General features: G+C 44.4%; 1 protein-coding gene and 1 pseudogene across 1 annotated transcript in view; one reads left to right on the forward strand and one right to left on the reverse strand.

Moving 5' to 3' along the window:
* ELOVL2 (ELOVL fatty acid elongase 2) overlaps positions 1–25,099 on the reverse strand; it is a 60,709-nt gene that overhangs the window by 12,091 nt on the left and 23,519 nt on the right. The window contains exons 2-3 of the mRNA XM_029244406.1: positions 8,416–8,479; positions 3,578–3,765 (exon numbers count right to left, since the gene is read on the reverse strand). Coding sequence (XP_029100239.1) covers positions 3,578–3,765; positions 8,416–8,479 — 252 coding nt within the window. The remainder of the gene's footprint in view (positions 1–3,577; positions 3,766–8,415; positions 8,480–25,099) is intronic.
* LOC114908106 lies at positions 14,656–16,006 on the forward strand (annotated as a pseudogene).

Here is a 25,099-nt window from a genome sequence, read left to right on the forward strand (position 1 = left end):
TCCTTGCCCAGTGACTGGCACGGAGAAGGTGCTCAACCGCTGTATGATGAATGGGTTATTTGCTCACAATCACGTGGCTAGATAGTGGTAGAACAATGATTGGATTCAGGTCTTCTAATTCCTTGTCTAGTATTCTTTTTACAACATCATAAGAAAATGAACTTCGTGGAAAATTCTACAGAAGAAGTTTTCTCCATTCTTTCCCACTATTACTAAGAAACTTAAAATTCTAGAATATAATATAAGGCCTTTGGCTTTGATTTACATGGGATATTATACGTGAAAGCCTACAGTTTTCTGTTGCTTTATCAGAACTGTGTAAAGGTACAGCACTGTTACAATACACAAACAGAGCAGGGAGGGACAGATGTTCATGAACTGAGCAGTAAGAAGAGATGAACTACTAAGAACACTGGGAATGTTCTAGAACCTTTGCAGGTCTTTGCTCTACTATCCTTATTGACTTCTCTATCCTTCTAACAAAACACCTTTCAGTTAACGTCATGACAAGTACAGACTATCAGGGTAAGTGAATCTGGTGAAAGTGAAGGAGACTGACCTTTCCTGATGGGGTCTATTACAGATCAAGTCATCCCCCAGGTACCCCACAGCTTTACGTGCTGGTTCGCAAAGGGGAACCCGTGACGGGCCACAGGGGATCTGGGAATACCTAGAAGTGCATGTAAGTTTCTGTGTGTCTTTTTCAAAATAAAGTTTCCTAACTTTGTAAAAAGATTAAAAACCTCTATGGTCAGGCTGTCGTTTTGCAGTCAGGGGCTCTAGTATCAACTCTGTGTGGTAACGATACAGAGGCGGGGAAGGACAGGCTGTGCTCTGCTTTAGCCAGCTCTATCCAGGCCGTCCCCATCCCCACGGCACCTCTGCAGGACCATCTGACAAACTAAACGGCAGAAGTCAGCATCAGGCTATGGGAGGCTCTATTTGCTCACCTTGAACCCCTCCTAATGCCCTAGCTGGGCGGGCTGGCAGAAACCACCCAGCCTACGTGTTGAAGAGAAGGAAAGCAGGCTGGCAAGCAGGGTTAGCCTTCAGGAGGTGTGGACTGACTCGCTCCAAAACAGGATGAGGGTCCACTCCCCACGTCCACCACCTGAATCCACGCCGCTGGCGCCCGCTGACTGTAGCCCTGCAGTCATCTCCTAAACGGACCCTCTGCCTCCATTCCTGCCCCCAACTCACTCTGAGTCCACTTTCCACGTAGCAGCCAGAATAACCTATTTAAAAAGGGAGATCCTGTCACTCCCCCATGAAAGTCCTCCAGGGGCTTTTCATCACGCTTAGAACAACGGCCAAATTCCTGACAAGGCCGGATGTAACCTGCCCCCAGCCTGCCTCGCCTTGAAGCGGCCCTCCGTCCGCTGTCCTAGCTCCTAGCCGCACGGCCCCTGCCCACGGTCCTCGAGCACCTCAAGGCCTCCACACTTGCCGATCCTCCTGTACTGGCGCCTCCCCAGAGCTCTGCACGCCTGGCTTGCTCTCATCACCCAGCCTCAGCTCAAACATCACCTCCTCAGGAAGGCCGCCGCGCCCTGCCCCGCCCCGGCCATCGCTCCCTTGCACACGCGGAGGCTGTGCTCCAGAGCCTAGAACACAATCTGACACAGTGCAGGGACTCAACACAGTTGTTGCAAGAGTGTTAGTAATTTTAGTGTAGCTTTCTGGCCTAAGCAAACATCTGGCCTGGACGTAACAAGTGAGCAAGGTTAAGGTAAGCTATCCTTTGACCAGAGTCTAACCAAACATTCCCCATAGCGTCAAAGAGAAGACCTTATGCCCTGAAAGAGGTTGCCGTTGGGAGACTAGGAGGCAATCAACCAACAGCAGTGATGTGGAACCAAGAGATGGAAGAGTGTGAAAAGAGAACCACTGGACAAGCCAGAGCTAAAACTTGTGGTGGAGAATGAGCTCCACGCAGACGTTCTCCCTAAAAAAGACAAACCATGTACCTGGCTGTTCAAACGCTGTACTGCTGTTCCTGCTGACGGTGGCTGAGGCTCCCCTGAAGAACGACGAGGCCCTTCCGCAGCGACTAACTGCTACTTGCACTAGTCTGTGAACTCTTCAAGCACAGAAACCACGTCTAAACATCTTTGTGGCCCCTCGGCTGCACCGAGCAGGTGCTCGCCGAATGCGGGCTGAACAGAACTGATTTGTCCTTACACTCATGAGGGAGTGAAGTAGGACAGACATCGTATCTCCATTTGAAAGCTAAGCTGCCTGAGGTTCAGAGAGCCTAAGCAACTCCTCCAAAGTTGCAGAGAAAGCGAAAGGCTGACACTTGAATTTGGGTCTTCTGCCTCCACAGCACCGTTGCTTCCAGCAGGGATTAGAGCTTCCAATGCAGACAGATGGTCAGGCCGGCTCCCCTGATGAAGCTGCCACTTCTGGGAACCACCCAAGAAGAGTAACTCTCCCTCTGTCATACAGGGAGAAACTAACTCTGTAAATTACTATCTTGCAAGCTCATCTAGTGAACTAAAGTCTACCCAGAGAAACCTAAAATAGAAATTCCCCTTTTAGAGTCAGGTAAATCAGGGAGCACCTATGGGACGTGATTTTAGAGCTATCGGCATGGCTTTCCTGACCCCAAATTCTGTCTCCTGCACTCTGATGCCTCAAATTCCATAATTAGAGTTTTATGACAGTCATTTTAGATACTGGTTATTAACCATTATTAGAATGGTGCACATTAGACTAATGTACAGATTAAACTCTATGGGTGAGATGGCCTGTATTTTAGGCAAGAGTTTATTTTCGTTTAGAAGCCAAGGACACCAGGAAGGCAGCTATACCTATGCCACTGTCAGCCATTTATAATTTATATGAATGAGTTTATCCTAACTGTTCCCCAAAGAGGTTGTTCTGTTTTAGTTCTCTCTCTCAAGCACATTTATTTAACACTTTTCGATTTTCTCTTGTATTATAGTAAAATAACCTTTGGTTGTAATAGGCAGGGCAATCGTTACTTGTTCTTTTTTCTTGTGAAATTACTTAGGTTTGGCATGTTATAAAGGAGCAGGGAAGACATGATGTAATGTGGGGAGCCACAGCCGAGCTGGAATGTCACCCCAGGCCTCTGGAAGTCAGTCCTGAGGATACACAGTGACCCAGAGATGGGAGGAGTACCCTTTAAGGGAACGTACATTTGCATTTCGGTCAATCTAACTGCATTTGATATTTAACTTAAAAAAACAGTTACTCAATAGCTGTCTATTCGCAGGCAAATCCGGTTAACTTTTCTAAGCCTCCGTATCATAATCTATAAAAGAAAAAACTATATATGATCTTTAAAGGCCCATTCAGACCTCAACTGTGATTTTAAATTACAATGAAAGACTAAGGACTAAAGAAATAGGTCTAAATTGGGCTAAAAAACATTCAAGTTAGAAACAAAGACTTCTAGGACTTTGGGAAGGAATAACTTCAGATACCGGAACCTTGAGATGTTAAAGAACAGTATTGATAGCAACCGTGGACAGTTCTAGAACGCCAGATGTAATTGCTTCTAAAAATCACTCGGTCACTGTTCCCCAGCGTCAGCTACACAAACACTTACCTCTGCCAGCATGTACGCGGAGAGAAGTGTGATTCCAAGATTGTACAAGGTGAGGACGCCCCTGAGGGAAAGAGCAGGTCTGTTCCTCATGTATCTGTTGCCCAGCCATATGGAAAGCAGGTATAAGACAGTGAGAGAAAAGGTAGGAAGGTAGGAGTCCAACATGAACCACCCTCTGACTCGAGAATCTGCAAAGAAACACACAGTGAGAATCCCGAGGGCACCCCACGCGCTCAGTTGGGAGACACGGTCACGTGTGCTGTATTTGCTCACCCAAGTTCCACAGGGAACTGCAGGCCACAGCGTAAGCAAACTGGGTCTGAGTTATAGTTCGGAAGAAGAAACCAGTGGGGCCTGGAATAGTTAAGGAGGGGCCCGTGGAGCAAACAGGGCTTCAGTTGAACGCTGAGTGACAAGGACAAGTAATAAAGGTGGGAAGTCACAGTTCTTGAATGTCTAACTTTGGAACAGTTACCGTAGTTACTCTAACTCAGTAAATATGAAGTATTATGCCATTTTATGGATGTAAAAACAGCTCCGAAAGCGTCAGCATTTGCAGAAGGCGCTCCGGTGGCTGGGAATTCACACCCGCCTCCCGTCCATTTTACCTTTCTGCTGCCTCCCGTGGAGAAGCTTCGGGTCGGCAGGAGAGCAGACACAATGATAGCGTGTCCTGATTCCTGGAACTCACACTCCCTGGAATTTGCTTAGGATCACTGCACATAAACCAGGAACGGCTGAGCGTTCAGCTGATCCAAATAGAGCAGTGGGATTACAGAAGGGCAAGCAGGAGGAGCTGCAGACGGCAAAGGCGGAGCCTCGGAGCCAAGGATTCAGAGGTGAGTCCAGAAAATCAAACCGAGGACCCAAACCTGATCATGGACCAAAAGTACAAACAGCCAGGAGGCAAGAACCTGGACAGAGGTGTCCCTCTGTTTACTTAGGCTTTAAAATTTTAAAACCTAAATAAAACACACATCATAGATCTATAATATAGTAATTAGAAAATAACTGTAGGCACAAAATGATTTTTGTTCTCTGCTCCTTTCTGTTGCTTAAACAGAGAAAATGATTTGGCCCAGAATTATGAAAACCGCATGCTGTTTTTTTTTTTGTTTTTTTTTTTTGTGGTATGTGGGCCTCTCACCGCTGTGGCCTCTCCCGTTGCAGAGCACAGGCTTCGGACGCGCAGGCTCAGCGGCCACGGCTCACGGGCCTAGCCGCTCCGCGGCATGTGGGATCTTCCCGGACCGGGGCACGAACCCGTGTCCCCTGCATCGGCAGGCGGACTCTCAACCACTGCGCCACCAGGGAAGCCCCCGCATGCTGTTTTTGATCTCTGTAAATAGAGCTGTAGGAACTGGTTTCTCGCTTTTCCTGATTCCTCTGTGGTCCCCACGGTCCCAGTTCCCCTTTCTGCTCCCTGCTACCCCATCTACCCCCAGCTTCTCTACACCCCCCATCCTACAGAGCACCATTTCTGTGAGCAAAGTGCCTTCTCAAGCTCTGTCCCACCGCTTATTCTGTAAAGACTTCTCCTTGCTCTGACAGACATAAAAAGGTAAGAGAGGAGCATTCATGCAACTAACAGATATTACCTTCTGCACAACTGGCTCACAATTATCTGTCATAAATTTCGTGCGCTGGGCCACTTCCTAACGTCCACCTCCACATCCTACGTGCCACGTGGCCTGAAGCCTACATGTCCTTCGACCCCCAGATCAAGGTCCTGGCCTCTGAAGGAAGCCATTCCCCACTGCTCTTCCATAACTACAGCTACCCATCTGCATGACAAAACAGTTACAATTTACATGTTATCATGGCTACAATACTGTTACTATAATTAACATTTATGGAGCACTGATTCTGTGCCACACACAGACCTAAAGCCTTGTATATACATTAACTTCTTTAAAATTCTCAGAACAAGCTAATGATACAGGTGATATTATTTTTAACAGCTTCATGGAGGTGTGGTTGATAAAGTCCTGCACATATTTACTGTGAACAATTTGCTGAGTCTGGACATCTGCCAACCCCTGTGATGCCATCACCACAGGCGAGGTGACAGATAAATCCATCACATAGGTGGTACTATCTCCACTTTATGATTGAGAAAAATTGGGTAAAAGAAGTTAAATAACTTGAACTAAACTGCTACCCTGCCTCTTGTTAATGGTATTATGGGTTGAACTGTGTCCCCCAGAAAGATGTGTTCAAGTCCTAACTCCTGGTATCTGTGAATATAACCTTATTTGGAAATAGGGTCTTTGCAGACGTAAACCGGTTAAGATGAGGTCGTACTGGATTAGGGTGGGCGCTGCTCAGTGACCAGTGCCCGTCCTGACAAGGAGGGCAGACTGGCTCTCAAGGAGAAGGCCACATGGAGACAGAGGTAGAGACGGAGCCACGCAGCTGCAAGGCAACAGTAGAAAGCAGCGAGGGCCGAGGCATGAACAGGCCTCCCTGAAGCGCGGAGGGAGCGGGGCCCTGCCGACACCCTGACTTCCAGAGCCGTGGGAGAATAAACTGCTGTTGTTTCCAGCCGTACAGTCTGTGGGATTTTGCTACGACAGCCCCAGAAACGAGCACACGTGGTTTACTTCCTTGCTTTTCGACTGCCTCAGAGGTGACGGTTCTACCTCCCAAGCACAGTGCACGCTCCGTGAGACCCGACTACGTCTTATATTTCTACTCTGTCTCTCTCGTAACTTATCGCCACTTACTGCAGAGCTGACGGGAACAGTCATCAAATGCGTATCAATCGACACACTGAGTCAAGCGCGTTTAGCTAATACAGCGCCTGAGGCTGGCATTTTCTTTCGTCCCAGCCCTGTAAAATGTTTGCCGCCGTTGTTGGGGAAGACCACAACTGTCCTGACCAAAAGATGGGAGCAGATACTTATATCACTTATTATCTTTGGGGCTTGAGATGTTAGCTCTGCATCTGGGTCACGTATTTGCCTAGAACCATCTCCCTTGATGGTACCAACGTGGCGTAGGTAAAGTCAGAAAAGGCTTGGGGACACCTGTGGGTTTAGCAGGGGGCCTGCCAGACAATTTAAGTTTGGGCCACCCCTCAAAGGGGAAGTGGGCACTAGATGGCCTGGAGGCTAGACTCCCTGTCACTGTGGAGGTCACCTGATCCAGTTGTCAACTGTCAATCTCACAACCTCCTTGCTCCAAAGGAAACGCCCACAAAAATGACCACTGCTGAGCAGACAACTGCAATCCTAGCCTTAATTAATCCCCATCCACAGTAATAAGAAATCATCCCAGGTCACAGTGACCTTACCAATGGCAAAGTTCAGTGTGACCTTGGCTCAGAGACACTGATGGCTCTAGCGCAAATGTCACGTAGAAAGCCAGTCACCCAGAAGCCCTGCACGCCTGTTAGATCATCACGCTACCTGCTACAGCGGCACAGCAGAAAGCACATCACATAAAGCAGGTTACGAGCTACAGGCCCCACCCTGCCTGTAGGATCATCACAAGGATAAAACGGAAAACAAAAACCAAAGGAAATGTGAAAAAATATACATATATATTAAAGCTCTGTACAATCAGTACTATTTCACTAAAACTATATAAATAGTCATTCACACAGGGTAATTTATGGAGCCTGTATGGAAACTGGAGAGTGGTCTAAATCATCTCGGTGTGATTCTGTTTAAAGATTTTGAGAAACAGGAGAACCTCATTTCCCTCCCCCTCCCACCCAATAATGCTGAGGACAGAACTTGTAGATTTTCCAGCTTTGTGAACCAGCAAGGCTCAAGGGAAACAAAACGTGCTGTGGAAAACTTATTCACTTATTTGCAAAATACAGTGTCTCACAGGTTCCTAGGACTGTAATACAGCCTGGAGATAACAGTCACGGATCCTGCCCTCGCGGGAGAAAGAGCTATTAATAAAGCATATGAAGGAAATAAACAGAGGCTGAAATACAGCATGATGAGAGGCTCTCGATTTGCCACTCTCGAGGGCAAATCTCTGCCATCCTGGTCAGGGAAAGCCTGTCGGGGAAGGTAACGTTCACAGGCCGGCACCTGACGTATGAGGAGGAGCTGACTACACTGGGGAGCCGGAGGTCTTAGCGGGAGGAACAGCAAATGCACGACTGCTACATGTCAAGGACGTAAGAGATGTCTAGAGCAGCAGTGGCGTCGGAGAGACAGCTGCGGCTGCACAGTACCCGACTGCGTGCGTGGTCCGCGGCGAGGAACTGGGTTTTCATCCTGAGGACGCCGGAAGATGCTGGTGAGTGTTAAGCCAGAGTACCGCGTTCTGTGATTTAGGCTTCTAAAGTATTATCGCAGCTGACACTTAACATGATGAGAAAGGGGCAGACGCATCGGGACGCCCCGCAGCGGTCCGAGTGACCGGTGGTGGAGGAAACATCGGGACACTCAGCCGGCTGAGCTGCGGAGCCCGACCTCGTGGCCCTGGGCCGATGAAGCCCGCACAGCCTTAGAGGGAGTTGCCCAGGGCAGGTAAGGGCAGAAGGGCTGCGTGTGACTGTGCGCCTGAGGAAGTGGGAGGAGGGTGGGCGTTAGGGCGGAGAGGACGCAGCCGACCTGGAAGGAACGGCACCGCCACCTGGCGGCCGGAGGCAAGGAGCGCACCGCGCGCTGTTCCCGCTGCCGGAGCCTGAATCCCGGGAGAGGCTGAGCAGGAGGGAGGGGCGCCTCTGCACGTTCTGGGAGAAGGACATCGAAGGTGAGGGCGGGTAAGTCCCTCCATGCCAAGTACCATTGTCAAGACACCAGAAAGGACACCATCCTCTTCTCTAACTAAACCGTGTTCCTTCCACATTGAGTTCTCAACAGCTCACTCACCCCGAGGTCCAAACATATTGTCCAAAAAGGCATTGATTTCACCATCAAAGGCCTTTAGATGCTCCTGAAAAGACAAAGAAAGAATGATTTAAGTGGGTGTTTTTGGCATCTCTCAAAATGAACCACTGCCAACAACATGAGGCTGACAGACTCTCCAAGGGTCCTGGCCTTGAGGACTTTTGACTGTAGAGACTTAAGGGAAGTGGACCAGTAAATGCAGCCTCACCTTCACAAGCTTGTAAGGATTTGGAAGGAAACAATTCCTCTTTCACTTTCTTAGGCAAGAGGAGTCCTGGAAGACAGGTTTGGTACCTTTAGACACTGAAGGGTTACTGACCATCCCATTTCCCTGGACAATGCTTTTAGAGGCGTCAACTTTTCCAGAAGCAACTTCTATTGCTGCAATTAACAGGGGTTGTGTGCAAGCAATAGGGGAAGTCTACACCTGCATTACATAATTATTAAATGAAAATTCAGCTGAATTGTATTTCACAAAGCTGAATGTAAAGCCATAAAGACGACGTTTTTCAAGTAAGGAAATGAAGCACTATAGCCATTTTCCCCACTACCTTTATGTTTTGTTTGTTTTCAAAACATTTTCAGTACATTAGCACCTATTTAACAGTACAGTAGATAGCATCACTAGGGTATCCCAGATTAACTACCACCACTTTAACTGGACTCAGGTTGGGATTGGAGAGTTTCTGCTAAGAATCTTAATGCTGATGAACTGGCTGCTGGCTCTTGACTTGGCTCCCTTCACGCTGCTCTGACATTATACCTCTCAAAATACCTGCTCAGGTGTTCCCTACCCCTGCTGCTAAGGTCTAGAGCACCTCCCTCAAGCAAAGGTAGGAAAAGCTGGATCACTGCACAGTGCTCTTAGGAAAGGGATCTGTGAGGGGGCTTTTGGGTGAGTGGACCGGTCCCTGACTGCGTGTGAGTTTCCTGGACGGCCCTCAGGAAGTTTGTACAGAACGTTCTCCATAATCAATAGCTGGAGTGCAGTCAAAAGCATCTTATTCTCAAAGAAAACATAGGTGCAGAAGAGGAGAATTAAGTTCCTGCCATCTGTAAAGAAGACGTGCACGTTGGTGACTGGCACGTACAGTTTGCATCTGTCCCTTATTCGTGTCATTGATCCGAAGAGAAATGTCAAGGAAACTTAGGTCTCTGGGAACCTTAGGAAGCTTGGCAAGGAGGATAACGATGAAAGCCTAGCATTTATTAGCACCCGCGACTTGCTGACCAGTGTATTAGGACCTTTATTATTTCGTCATATCTCTATGAAAAGTATCTGGGCTAAACCAACTTTGGAAGGTTTTAAACAGTGTCTTTACCCTTTGGTTTCCATAATGGACATCTTGGGAGACCTCCAGATTGGAGAAAGGTCAACTAACATCTCAGTGTGACAGAATTTTATTTGTGTTGCCATCAGAATAGGGCAGATCTGTCCCGAGGCCTCTCATTCCTGAGCAAAGAATATTAACCTCAATGATGTTCCCACCCTCATGACGGACACCAATAAAATCTTCATTGCCACATCTACCCACAACATTTAAACTTTTCCAATTTGTTTGCTAGGGTTCAAAATCCATCTTCCAACATCTGTCGAGCTAAGAAAACTCTAAAGGTCACAAAGCTCGTATTATTTCTATTATCTTGCAGAAATTTAGTCACAGTGGAGAAAAACAGAAACAAAAGAAAAGTTAAGAGGGGAAGACATGAAGAGAAAATAAGAGAATGAAAGATGAATACGAATGAATTTCTTTCAGTCATTAATTTACTGATTCATTAACTGATTTTCTGGACATTACTATGCACCAGCACCGTGTTAGATGCTGAAACATGAAGTCAAATGAGGCATGGTCCTTTTCTTCAGATAGGGTAACAAGCAAGTAATCAGTAATTACGGACCAGTTTTTTAAGGAGGATGAGAGGGGTTTACGGGACGTGCTGTAAGAAGGGAGAGAAAGGAAGTATTATTCAGCCATAAAAAGAAGGGAATCCTGCTATTTGCGACAATGCGGATGGACCTTGAGGGCATTACGCTAAGTGAATAAATAAGAGAAAAACAAATACTGTATGATCTCACTTATGTATGGACTTTAAAAGAAACAAAACAAAAAAACCAAACTCATAGATACAGAGAACAGATTGGTGGTTGCCAGAGGTAGGGGCTGGGGGGTAGGAGAAACGGGTAAAGGGGGTCAAAAGGTACAAATTCAGTTATGAAAAAAATTAAGTCAGGGGGATGCAATGTGCAGCATGATGATTAGAGATGATTAACACTGTATTGCATATTTGAAAGTTGCTAAGAGAGTAGATCTTAAAAGTTCTCATCACAAGAAACAAAATGTAACTGAGGTGATGGATACTAACTAGACTTACTAGGGTGCTCATTTTGCAACATATACAAATACCAAATCATTATACTCTACACCTGAAACAAAAGAAAAGCCAGGAGATTTCATGCAAATCTCTTATAAAAAGAGAAGCCTTCTAGGAAGAGCTGCTGCTTTGCTGAGTTTTGAAAGACTCCAGGACGTCGTCTAGATGGAGAAGGAGGGAAGAGATCAGCAAACATACGGAGACATGACTCACCTGGGAAATGCTTACGCCCAGGGTCTCTAGGGACCTATCTGACAGAAATAAAGCCAAGGCTGGGAAAGTCAGAAACCTGAAAACAATTACCTCTTTGGTTCTGGGTTATTTAATACAGTTAGTGAGGATGTAGTCTAAAAAGACAATGATGAGAGGACATCAGAAGAACAAATCAGAGTTCACCCTGGGTCAGTATAAGGTAAGAGAAAGTACAGAGAAGGGGTAGCGTCAGCCAACTAAGGGCGAACTGTTAGCAAAGGATGAGATCAGGGCTTGGGTAACGAGCTCCCAGCTGTACCCTGGGTCCTACGTATGGTAAACGCTGAAGCGTGCTGGACACTCTCTCAGGTGACCCCTAGGAGCTGAGAAAAACCTTCATTCATTCAACCCACATTTCTGAACAGCTATTATGTACATAATACTTTTCAGACACATGAAGAAAAAAGGGATAGAGTACTTGCCTCAAGAGCTTACAGACAAACTGGTAAGTGAGACGCGGAGAAGGGCAGACACCCAGCAGCTGAGGAGGCGGAGATACACAGAGCGGCCACACTGACAAAGACACCACGCAAGTGAAGACCTAACGTGGGTTTTTAAAGATGGTGAGAGCTTGGATTAGGAGAGGGGAATAGTTCCACCCTTAGACCTGGGCAAGACGGCTGCCGCCCTGCACCCCACACTTTAGAGGGCACCACTCTGGTCATCCTTTGGCTATTCCCCTCCACACAGGAAAAGAATCCTCTCAACCAGGGAAACGCCTGTCCGTGGCCATAGCTTCCCCCTCCGGACTGTGTCCCAAGTTCCCCAGGCCACAGAATTCTCTGCCAAAGAATAATTCTCTGAGCTCACATCCAAAACAACTTTAGCTATTTCCCCTTGCCCGTGTAATAAAGGCCACGTTCCATGACTTTGAACTGAATGTGTGCCTGTGTATAGCTACAGCTGAAGCATGGGAAGGCTGGGAGCAGGTAGGGCCTTATTTAAAGGTGTATCCCTGACTGCCGACCACAGGTGATGAGAAGGTAAGATGGTACAACCACACTGGAAAACGGTTTAGCATAAAGCACATATCCGTGCAGAGACTCATATACAAATACTCAGGGCAGGTGAATGGGTAAACAAACTGTGACATAACCACACAACGAAACACTGCTCAGCAACATAAAGGAATGAACTACCGATGCACACACAACATGGATGAATCTCAAAATTATGATGTTGCATTAAAACTAGACCAAAAAAAAGGATACACACTCTCTGTTTCCATTTATTTTCTGGCCTTTCATGTAAAAAGTTATCTATGTGATAGAAAATCAGTGGTTGCCTGGGGACTGCAGAGGAGAGGAGCAGAATATCCTTCAAATATGAGGGTGAAATAAGGACATTTTCATACACACGTAGGTGACAGAATTTGTAGCATCAGAATTGCACCGCAAGGTATGCTCAAGATGTTCTTTAAGGAACAATCTAGAGGGAAATGGTTCCATATGGAAAGTAGCATTTACGGAAAGGAATAAAGAGCATCAGAAATTTATCTTTCTGGGCTTCCCCGGTGGTGCAGTGGTTAAGAATGTGCCTGCCAATACAGGGGACACGGGTTCGAGCCCTGGTCCGGGAAGATCCCACATGCCACGAAGCAACTAAGCCCGTGCGCCACAGCTACTGAGCCTACACTCTAGGGCCTGCGAGCCACAACTACTGAGCCCATGTGCCACAACTACTGAAGCCCCACGTGCCTAGAGCCCGTGCACCGCAACGAAGAGCAGCCCCTGCTTGCCACAACTAGAGAAAGCCCGCACACAGCAACAAAGACCCAATGCAGCCAAAAATAAATTAGAAAAAAAAAAAAAGAAATGTATCTTTCTGATCAAAGAGACCTAGCCCAGAGCAAGCTAACCTCCACCCACCTCATCATGTCCACTGCAACTGCCATCATCACCTCCCACACCCCGCGTATCCCACCCCAGGAGCAGTGCTGTGCTGCCAGCACTGCTGGCAGTGCCAGTGATGTCCTGCATCTGCCCCTTGTTCTACTGCCAGAAGGAACACCACTTGGAGGTAGCGGGGACCCATCAGAGGCAGACCCACTGGGCTGACTTCTTATGGAAAGGTGAGATGGTCTTCCCGGCCACGTGACATGCATCTCTCAGCACAGGTAGACTGGATCACCATGCACTCCTGCCTCTGCTACCATGTTCTGAGAGTACCTGGAACACAGGAGAGCCGTGAGGGGCACACCTACTTTTTGGCCACCACGGTGATGACTGAGACTCAACATAAATCAGGGGCATCTCAAACAGGAGGCCACTTCCTGGTCTGTTCTTGAAGGTGTGAGCTCTGATTGCTGCAGGGGCTGCCTCAGCCTGAACACCTGGACGGCTCAGACTTTCCTCTGCAAAGGCCATCTTGCAATCGGATGAGAATCGCTATCACCATGACGCAGGGCCGTTCTACAGAAGCTGAGCCAAGAAGCAAGGCAGAAAGTGTGTCCTCTGGTCTCTAAGTGCTCTCTAAACCAGATGCCGGTTTCTCTCTTCCTTTCCTTCTCCCCCGTCCTTTCCTTCATCATGTTCCTTGTTCCTCTTCTCACCTCCCCTCCCCTTCTTCCTCTTTCCTCCCTCCTTCACTCATTCCTTCTTCACATTCCTTCAGTGTTGTTTTAGGCAGTTACGGTTTTTAGTATTTATCACGGGCATTATGTTGTATAAAAATCCAATGATTCTAGCTCTTGGGTTGGTCCTATTTTGTTGATGTAGTTTTTTTCCGGACACACAGGCTCAGCGGCCATGGCTCACGGGCCCAGCCGCTCCGCGGCATGTGCGATCTTCCCGGACCGGGGCACGAACCCGTGTCCCCTGCATCGGCAGGCAGACTCTCAACCACTGCGCCACCAGGGAAGCCCTGTTGATGTAGTTTTACACGACATTTTAAGGAAACTTATTCAGTCAGAATAGTTACCTATTTTTCCAAGACCAACCCCCTTCCCTCACTGCTTTTTAAAATGAGCAAAAGCCATTAAGATTATGAAACAGACTCTTAAGTTGGAAGAAGACACAGTATCCAAATCTTTACATTTTTTAAAAAAAATATTTCAGAGAAAACTAAATCTGAAGTGTTCGATGACAGCACGTCAGGAAATGGGATCTGACAGCTCAGGTTAACCAGACATGACTCTGAAAATCTCAGGGGCAAGGGACAGACTAGAGCCCCATCCCACAGTGAGGCCTCTCTCCTGTTCCCCAGGCTCGGGATGGCTGTCAAACACTGAAACCCCTTTTGCAGGCCCCTGAGGGATTGCTCCCAGCCAGCTGCCCATGTGTTTCAAGAATGGAAACGTGTTCACATTTGTGAACGATTCTGGGAGGTTTGGAGGACGGCTAAAAGCAGACGTGATAAAATCTTTGCCTTTCATGCAGCTGAGTTCCCACGATATCACTCACGCATTTTACGCTGATCCCCCCAAACTGCCCTGGAGAGGCCCACCCACTCAACACCTGCTTTCCACTACCATACCCTGGAGGGAGCAGCTGACTATGGTAGGCTGAGGGGAGGCACGAGGTAGGGAACTCTAATTCGCTTATGGGAACTGTAAATCGTTATAAAAATTACTCCATAGCTTTTCCTGTGGGAGCCGCCAGGTTGAGAGGAGCGTGGCCTTCTCCTCTCCCCGCCATGGCGTGTGCCCATCCACTGATATTAGTGTACTCTGAAAAGGGGGAGTCATCTGGCAAAAATGTCACTTTGCCTGCTGTGTCCAAGGCTCCCATTCGACCAGATATTGTGAACTTTGTTCACACCAACTTGCGCAGAAACAACAGACAGCCCTGTGCTGTCAGTGAATTAGCAGGTCATCAAACCAGTGCTGAGTCTTGGGGTACTGGCAGAGCTGTGGCTCGAATTCCCAGGGTTCGAGGTGGCGGCACTCACCGTTCTGGCCAGGGTGCTTTCGGAAATATGTGTCGCGGGGGCCGCATGTTTGCACCAACCAAGACCTGGGGACGCTGGCACCGCAGAGTGAATACAACGCAGAAGCGATACGCCATCTGCTCTGCGTTGGCTGCCTCGGCGTTACCAGCGCTGGTCGTGTCTAAAGGTCATCGTATAGAGGAAGTTCCTGAACTTCCTTTGGTGGTTGAAGATAAAGTTGAAGGCTACAAGAAGACCAAGGAGGCTGTTTTGCTCCTGAAGAAACTTAAGGCTTGGAATGATATCAAAAAGGTCTACGCCTCGCAGCGAATGAGAGCTGGCAAAGGCAAAGTGAGAAACCGTCGCCGTATCCAGCGCAGGGGACCCTGCATCGTCTATAATGAGGACAACGGTATCATCAAGGCCTTCAGAAACATCCCTGGAATTACTCTGCTTAACGTAAGCAAACTGAACATTTTGAAACTGGCTCCTGGGGGGCATGTGGGACGTTTCTGCATTTGGACTGAAAGTGCTTTCCGCAAGTTAGAGGAGCTGTATGGCACTTGGCGTAAAGCTGCCTCCCTCAAGAGTAACTACAACCTCCCCATGCACAAGATGCTCAATACAGACCTTAGCAGAATCGTGAAAAGCCCAGAGATCCAAAGAGCCCTCCGAGCACCACGCAAGAAGATTCATCGCAGTCTTGAAGAAGAATCCACTGAAAAACCTGAGAATCATGTTGAAGCTAAACCCATACGCAAAGACCATGCGCCGGAACACTAGTCTTCGCCAGGCCAGGAACCACAAAATCCGGATGGATAGGGCAGTAGCAGCACTAGAAGCCAAATCAGATGAGAAGGGGATTCCAGGCAAGAAGCCTGTGATGGGAAAGAAGGGAAAGGAGGCTGTTTGCGTTAAGAAGCTGAAGAAGCCGAAGAAGCCAAAGAAGCCTTTGGTGGGAAAAAAGGCTGCAGTGACCAAGAAACCAGCAGCTAAAAAGAAGCCTGCTAAAAAGAAGCGCACAGCAAAGAAGCCCACAGAAAAGAAACCCACCACAGAGGAAAAGAAGGCTGCTGCATAAACTTAAATTTGTTTGTTCGGTAAAGGTCACATCATTTTGGACAGCTAATTTTGAATAAAGACCTGATGATCAAAAAAAAAAAATTACTCCATAGAACAAATAATGAGACTGAAACTAAGTCAGGTGATGAGGAATCTGGGGGAACATTTGTAATTTGATTGCCACATATGAAGGTAGATATAAATGAACTAATAACCACAATGGTGAGTAATAATAGTAGCTCCTATTTTTCAAACACTTAATATATGCCAGGTATTTGATGCATATTAGCTAAAATTTTCACAACAGCCATGCAAGTTAGGTATTTCCCCCAATTTACAGAGGTGAAAACAGACTGAGCTCAAGAGTGGACCTGGGGACTTCCCTGGTGGCACAGTGGTTAAGGCTCCACTCCGCCTGCCAATGCAGGGGACACGGGTTCGAGCCCTGGTCCGGGAAGATCTCACATGCTGCAGAGCAACTAAGCCCATGTGCCACAACTATTGAGCCTGTGCTCTAGAGCCCGCGAGCCACAACTACTGAAGCCCACACACCTAGAGCCCGTGCTCCGCAACAAGAGAAGAAGCCACCGCAATGAGAGGCCCGCGCATCGCAACGAAGAGTAGCCCCCGCTCGCCGCGACTCGAGAAAGCCCGCGCGCAGCAACAAAGACCCAACGCAGCCAAAATAAATAAATAAATAAAATATTTTTTGTAAAAAGTGGATCTGTTTAACTTGAACTAAGTTTGGTAACAACTGATCAGTGTTTTCACACCATTGTGGGGAAAGGTGTCCGAACTGGGACCGATGGGCTCCTTGTGGAGCTCACACTGCTTCTTGTGCTGGGACACATTTCAGGACACCAAGCTGATGAAGAAAGCAGGGGTTGATAGTATTTGCATCCTAGGTAATAACCCTGAGGCTGTAGGCAGTTTCACTCAATTAAGGAGATGAAAGGGCTTTAAAGCAGAAAATCTTGCTGCAGTTTTGTTTCCGGGCCATTTCACCCCACACGGCTCTCTCATTTCATTCAATGTCTGGTCGAGTGGCGACTCCTGCCATGTTCCCCTAATTACTGAAGAGGAGGAAAGCCCCTGCTTTGTGGCATCCTGATCTGTCTCCATCCCCTCACCGGCTCTGTGTTTTCTTTATAACACTTAGCATTATACAAACATTCACTGGCTGGTTACTGTCTGGGCCCTCCACCAAAACATAAGCTCCAAGAGGCCATTTTATCCCAATTCCAAGAACAATGTCTGGCACCTCATGGGCACTTAATGCTTAATGAATGTGTTGACAAAACTCTCATTCTTCTAAACCATCACAGTACTCACCTGATACTTATTTCGTATCACTTCGCATTCTTAGCTACATTTTTGTATATACAATCTGGTTTCCAGTATATTTTGAAAGATCCTTAACACTTGGTATATCATCAGGTTCTACTGGACCGAATTTTATTCTTCGAGGTTTTTTTTTTATACAAACCAAAAAATTTGTATATTTTTAAAGTAGAATAAAACTCATTCTATTTTGCAATTAAAATACGAGTTCAATGGACTCCTATAAATCTAAGGTACACTGTGAGATCTCAGTGATCTTATTTTTTCTGTATCTTAAAACATTTGCTATTTAATCATCCTAGGAATTATCTCACAAATACGCAACCATTTCAATCTGTGCTAAAAAAAAAAATATGAAAATGTAAGAATGATAGAATTGCCTAGAAGGACAATGCAACAGCCACATAAGCCATCACTATTATATCATCCTTCATTTTCACTCTACCTGAAGTACTGCATCACTCTTTAAGAGGGTATAAAAAGAAGTTTGGAGACATTTTCATAGCTTTTTAAAGCTTTCATTGAACACAACTGAAAGTTTTCATGCTCTTAAGCTCTAATGATCATGTGGATCACCTGGGGATCTTGTGAACGTGCTGGTTTTCATTCAGCTGGCCTAGGATGGGGCCTGAGATTCTGCATTCCTACTAAGCTCCCAGGTGTGCATGCGACCATGCTTGGATTGGAATGATCTAGACCACTGTCTCTTGAAATTTGTTTCAATTATAATCAAAGGCACATAAAAATATACCTTATAAAAAAAACCAAGTTTTTGCTTACTTTCTACAAAGGTACCAAGTATTTTATTGCATATTCTACTCTATGAAATTCAAACTTGCTGTATACTAGTTATGTCACCATGCATTTCACAGGCACTTTAGTAATTAACTGTCTCCACAAACCCATTAGACAGTATCCACATTGCACAAACAGAAACAATCACTGGTTTGGTTGTATTCTTCCTTATATTTGCTATATCTGAATACAGTATTCTGAAAGTAGCCTACTAAGGGAAGAATGCAGAGAGACTGATGACCTCTCTTGATCAGGATATTATATTTCTATTAAAGTATCAGAAAACTGCATTCACACATCACATCAGTTAGTCACTGTCAACATCGCCAGATACTTCTCATGTTAATTGCTGTCAAATTCAAGCTTTACCCATCCTATATTCATACAACTGAATTTTTTTTTTTTTTACTTAATGGAATTTTAGACCTTTATCCCTTTTGAATTTATCTTCATTTTCATCCCCACCTTTGTACTGATAAGATTATATAAACTCCTAAATATTTATTTTCCCTTTGGTTTAATCATTTTTAAAATGTCAGCACCTACCAATAAAGATGTTTAAAAAAAAAAAGAGTTGGCACCTTTATTCACATTACTAATTAAAAGAAGTGGCATAGTCTGGGTGTTATGGACTGAATGTTTGTGTCTCTCATATTTATATGTTAAAGCCTTTACCCCCAATGTGATGGTATTTGTCGATAGGGCCTTTGGGAGATAATTAGATTTTGATGACCTCATGAAGGTGGGTCTTTATGATAGGATTAGTGCCCTTATGAGAAAGGGACCCCAGAGAATTTCTTCTTTCTCTCCCCCAGCCCTGTGAGGGCACACAAGGAGAAGGTGGCTGTCTGCAAGCCAGGAAGAGGGCCTTCACCAGAAACCAGCCACACTGGCACCTGACTTCCAACTTCAGGTGACAGAACTGAGAAAATAAATTTCTACTGTTGAAGCCACCCAGTCTAATAGCCTTGAAGAATGCCTTTCTATAAGCCTTAAAGAATGACTTTTTACAAGAAAAAAAATCATGGCTTGAAATCATCTAATGTAAAGTATGAGCTTCACATTATCTGATTTGGTTTAGATAAATAAATACTTTAACAAACAGCAATCTGCCTATGCATGTATAGGTACAAGTATATATAATGTAAATATAGGAAAAATTTTGGAAGGGCACACAAACTTAAGAATGATTATCACTGGGGAGGAAAGGAGAATGACAAGGGTAGTGGGAGAAGGCCAGGAGAGACTGTCTTTACCCTCTTTATGTCTTATGTCTTAGTTTTTAATAAGGAATCATTAACAGTATATTAGTTGTGTAATTAAAATATTACAATTAACAACTAAGGGAAACGTTAACGGAATGATTACAGAGGAAAGTTGTATAAGTTCCTCCGTAAGTCTAAACAAACAAACAAAAAAACAATCACAATTCTTAATAGGTTGGTCTCTTCCTATTCATCTGAAATAAAAGATGAAATAGATGATATCATGACATTAAATGACTACAAATGTTACTCTGTGAAATTCTTGCCTAAGTACATGACAAGTAACTTAAATTTTCATCAAATATGTGTTTTATTATTTTGTACTGATGCAAACAGAGTAGCGATTACTGTAATCAGCCCAAGGCCAGTTTTTGAAAAGAAAAAATTGACAAACCTTTAGCTAGGCTAACTCAGGAAAAGAAAAAGAGAACTCAAAATCAGAAGTGAAAGACAGACATTACAACTGCCATCACAGAAATAACAAAGAATCATGCAAGACTACTATGAACAATTTACACCAAGAAACTGAATAACCTAAAAGAAATGGACACATTCCTAGAAACAACCAATACTGAATAAAAGAAATCTGAACAGGCTAGTTATGAGTGAAGAGCTGGAATCAGTAATCAAAACCCCCAAAATACAGAGAAGCCCAGGACCAGATGATTTCACCGGTGAATACTGCCAAACATTTAGAGAATAATTAATGCCAATTGCTCTCAAACTTTTCCAAAAAATGGAGAGAATACTTCCAAGCTCATTTTATGAGGCCAGCATTGTCCTGATACCAAAGCCAGATAAAGACACTAAAAGAAGATCACAGACCAATACCCATGATGAATATAGATGTAAAAATTCTCTATAAAATGTTAGCAAACTGAACACAACAGCACATTAAAATAATCATACATCACGACCAAGTGGGAATTGTCCCTGAGATGCAAGGATGATTCAACATATGCAAGTCAATAAATGTGGTACACCACATTAATAGTAGAATGAAAGATAAAAATCATATAACCAGGGGCTTCCCTAGTGGCGCAGTGGTTGAGAGTCTGCCTGCCAATGCAGGGGACACGGGTTCGTGCCCCGGTCCGGGAAGATCCCACGTGCCGCGGAGTGGCTAGGCCTGTGAGCCATGGCTGCTGAGCCTGCGCGTCCGGAGCCTGTGCTCCGCAACGGGAGAGGCCACGACAGTGAGAGGCCTGCATACGGCAAAAAAAAAAAAAAAATCATATAAAACCATCCCAATAGATGCACAAAAAGCATTTGACAAAATACAACATACTTTTATAATAAAAACACTCAACAAATTGGGTATAGGAGAAACATACCTCAACATAATTTAAAGGCTATATGACAAACCCACAGCCAACATCATACTCAATGGTGAAGGGTTGAAAGCTTTTCCTCTAAAATCAGGAACATGACAAGGGTGCCCACACTCACCACTCTTACTGAGCATAGTACTAGAAGTCCTAGCCAGAGCAGTAAGGCAAGAGAAATGAAATAAAAAGGCATCCAAATTGAAAAGAAAGAAGTCTTTGTTTTCAGATGGTCTGATCTTATATATAGAAAATCCTAAAGACCCACCAAAAAACTCTAGAACTGATGAATTCAGTAAAGTTGCAGAATAATCAACATATGGAAAACAGCTGCCTTTCTCTACACCAACATCTAAACATCTGAAAAAGAAATAAAATAATTCCATTCATTTTAGCATCAAAAACAATAACATACTTATGAATAAATTTAACCAAAGAGATGAAAGATCTGTACACTGAAAACCACAAGACTCTGATGAGAGAAACTTCTCTGATGAGAAGACACAAATAAAGATACCCCACATTCGTGGATAAGAATTAATATTGTTAAAATGTCTATGCTTCCCCCCAAAGCCATTTACAGATCCAAGGCAATCCATATCAAAATTCCAATGACATTTTTTTCACAGAAGTAGAAAGAAAGCCTACAATTTGTATAGAATGACAGAAGATCTTCAATGGCTACAGCAATCCTGAGAAAGAAGATGAAAACTAGAGGCATCACATGTCCTGATTTCAAACAAAAATATAGCTACAAAGCTATAGTAATCAAAACAGTATGATACCAGCACAGAAAGAGACACATAGACCAATAGAGCAGAATTGAGAACCCAGAAATAAACTTTCAGATATGTGATCAACCAACATCTGACAAGGGAGCCAAGAATACTCAATGGGGAAAAGACAGTCTCTTCAATAAATGGTGTTGGGAAAACTGAATAACCACATGCAGAAGAGTGAAATTGGACCCCTTTCTTACACAAATCACAAAAATTAACTCAAAATGGAATAAAGATTTAAATATAAGACCCAAAACCACAAAATTCCTAAAAGAAAACACAGGGAAAAAGCTCCTTGACATTTGTCTTAGCAGTGATTTTTTTGGATATGACGCCAAAAGCACAAGCAAGAAAAGCAAAAATAAGTGGGACTACGTCAAACTAAAAAGCTTCTGCACCACAAAAGAAACAATCAACAAAATAAAAAGGCAACTTACAGAAAGGAAGAAAATATTTGCAAATCATGTATCTGGTAAGGGGTTAATATCCAAAATATATAAAGAACTCATACAACTCAGGGACTTCCCTGGTGGTCCAGAGGTTAAGAATCCGCCTTCCAATGCAGGGGACGTGGGTTTGATCCCTGGTCGGGGAACGAAGATCCCACACGCCACCGGGCAGCTAAGCCCATGCACCACAGCAACTACAGAGCCCACGCACCGCAACTAGAGAGAAACCCGTGCACTGCAATGAAAGATCCTACATGCCACAACTAAGACTGGATGCAGCCATGAACAAACAAACATTAAAAAGCACTCATACAACTCAATAGTAAAAAAAAAAGAAAAAAAACCAAAAAACAACAACCTGATTAAAAAATAGGCAGAGGAACTGAACAGACATTTTTCCAAAGACGACATACACATGGCCAACACGTATATGAAAAGATGATCAACATCACTAATCAGAAATGTGAAACCATAATGAACTATCATCTCACACCTGTTAGAATGGCTGTTGTCAACAAGACAAGAGTTAAAAAAAAGTGTTGACAAAGATATGAAGAAAGGAAACCCTTGTTCACTGTTGGTGGGAATGTAAATTGGTGCAGCCACTGTGGAAAAGAGTATGGAGGGTCCTCAAAAAATTCAAAATAGAACTACCACATGATCCCGGAATCCTACTTCTAGATATATATCCAAAGGAAATGAAAACAAGATCTCAAAGAAATCTGTGCCCCCATGTTCACTGCAGCATTATTTACAAAGGCCAGTATATGGAAACAATCTAAGCATTCATCAATGGGTGAACAGATAAAGATGTAACAACACACACACACACGCACACACACGTGAATATCAGCCATGAGAGAAAAGAAAATCCTACTGTTACAGCAACTCAGATGAACCTTGAGGATGTTAAGCTAAGTGAAATAGGCAGAGAAAGACAAATACATTGAATATAAAAAAGCTGAATCATAGAAACAGAGCAGAGTGGTGGCCACCAGGGGCTGGGAGGTGGGGGAAATTGGGAGACACTGATTAAAGGGTACAAACTTCCGGTTATAAGATTATTAAGTTCTGAGGATCTAATACACAGCATCGTGAATACTGTTAACAATACTGTATTTTATAGTACCTGAAAGCTGCTAAGAGTGTGGATCTTAAATGTTTTCACCACAAAAAAGAAATGGTAATTATGTGATGAGATAGTGTTAGCTAATGCTACAGTGATAATTTTTTTTTGCAATAAATGTGTCAAATCATATTATACACCTTAAACTTACACAATGTTCTATGTCAATTATATCTCAATAAAGCTGGAAAAAATAGTAATCAGCACAACTCTCAAGAGTAATTGGCAGTGTTTGGTTAAATCTTGAGTCTTATATTACATGCTCTAAGCTAACAAAATTCAACTATCTTCAAAAGATCGGTAGCTGTTGAGTATTTTGCTGTAGGTCTTTCAGAGATGCCTTCACAGAAGGGTACCAGAGGGTCCTTCAACTCTTCAGTTACTCCCCTCCGCTTCATCCACTAACACACACCACAGCAAGAGGTGTCTGGATGAAGAGTGGCCGATTCCCACGCTAAGAGAAGGATTTTTCTTTGATCAAAAGAAACCCACTTAGGGCTTTCTTTAATGCATTTGTAGCCGTCTGTTCTCAAAACACTGGTCAGATTACCATTTTGTTAGAAGTAAAAACAGAATTTTTTTTCCCTAGTAGGTTAAAATTATACAAAAAAAATCAAAGCCCCAAACCAAGTGAAGTCCAGTGGCAACCTCATTTTTTTTTTTTTTGCGGTACACGGGCCTCTCACTGTTGTGACCTCTCCCGTTGCGGAGCACAGGCTCCGGATGCGCTGGCTCAGTGGCCATGGCTCACGGGCCCAGCTGCTCCGTGGCATGTGGGATCTTCCCGGACCGGGGCACGAACCCGTGTCCCCTGCATTGGCAGGCGGACTCGCAACCACTGAGCCACCAGGGAAGACCTAACCTCATTATTTTTTATCATTACCAGTGTTATTATTATTTTAATACAGTGCAAATAACACAGTACAGAACTCAGGAAGGAAAGTCCACTCTATTAGTGATCTGCACTAAGATAGCCCAGACATATACACCTGCATTTTAACCTTGATTCCTTGACATCCAATTGGATGTTACAGGAAGAATTTGCATTGTTTGCCATAAAATCTGAGGATTTTTAAAAATTAATCTTTTTTTTATACAGCAGGTTATTAGTCATCCATTTTATACACATCAGTGTATACATGTCAATCCCAATCGCCCAGTTCATCACACCACCACCACCACCACCACCCTCGCCGCTTCCCCACCTTGGTGTCCATACGTTTCTTCTCTACATCTGTGTCTCTATTTCTGCCTTGCAAACCGGTTCATCTGTACCACTTTTCTAGGTTCCACATATATGCGTTAATATACGATATTTGTTTTTCTTTTTCTGACTTAACTTCACTCTGTATGACAGTCTCTAGATCCATCCACGTCTCAACAAATGACCCAATTTCATTCCTTTTTATGGCTGAGTAATATCCCATTGTATATATGCACCACATCTTCTTTATCCATTCGTCTGTCGATGGGCATTTAGGTTGCTTCCATGACCTGGCTATTGTAAACAGAGCTGCAAGGAACATTGGGGTGCATGTGTCTTTTTGAATTATGGTTTTCTCTGTGTATATGCCCAGTAGTGGGATTGCTGGGTCATACGGTAATTCTATTTTTAGTTTTTTAAGGAACCTCCATACTGTTCTGCATAGGGGCAAAATCTGAGGAATTTTTTAAAAAATCAAATAACTGTTATTAAGTTCTTTAGCCAACTTGGCCAAAATTCACCTTTCTAAGCCTCCTCTCCTTCCAGATGCCTATGTGCACTCTCTGCCCCAGGCACATTTAACTATCCCCCAATGCGTATCTCTCCATCCATCATCCTTCCCCGTCCCCACCTCCCTGCACGTGGGTGTTCTTCCTTTTGCCTGAATGACGCCTAATTGTCTTTTGGTTTTTCCTGACCACTCACCTTCTCCCAAACTGGTCAAGATCCTATGTCTGGCATACACTAGGCACTCAATAAGCATTTGTGGAATGTATTTATCATATATATATATATATATATATATATATATATATATATATATATATA

This window comes from Monodon monoceros, unplaced genomic scaffold (assembly GCF_005190385.1).
Source record: "Monodon monoceros isolate NGI ecotype Baffin Bay Population unplaced genomic scaffold, NGI_Narwhal_1 Super_Scaffold_3, whole genome shotgun sequence".
Lineage (NCBI taxonomy): Eukaryota > Metazoa > Chordata > Mammalia > Artiodactyla > Monodontidae > Monodon > Monodon monoceros.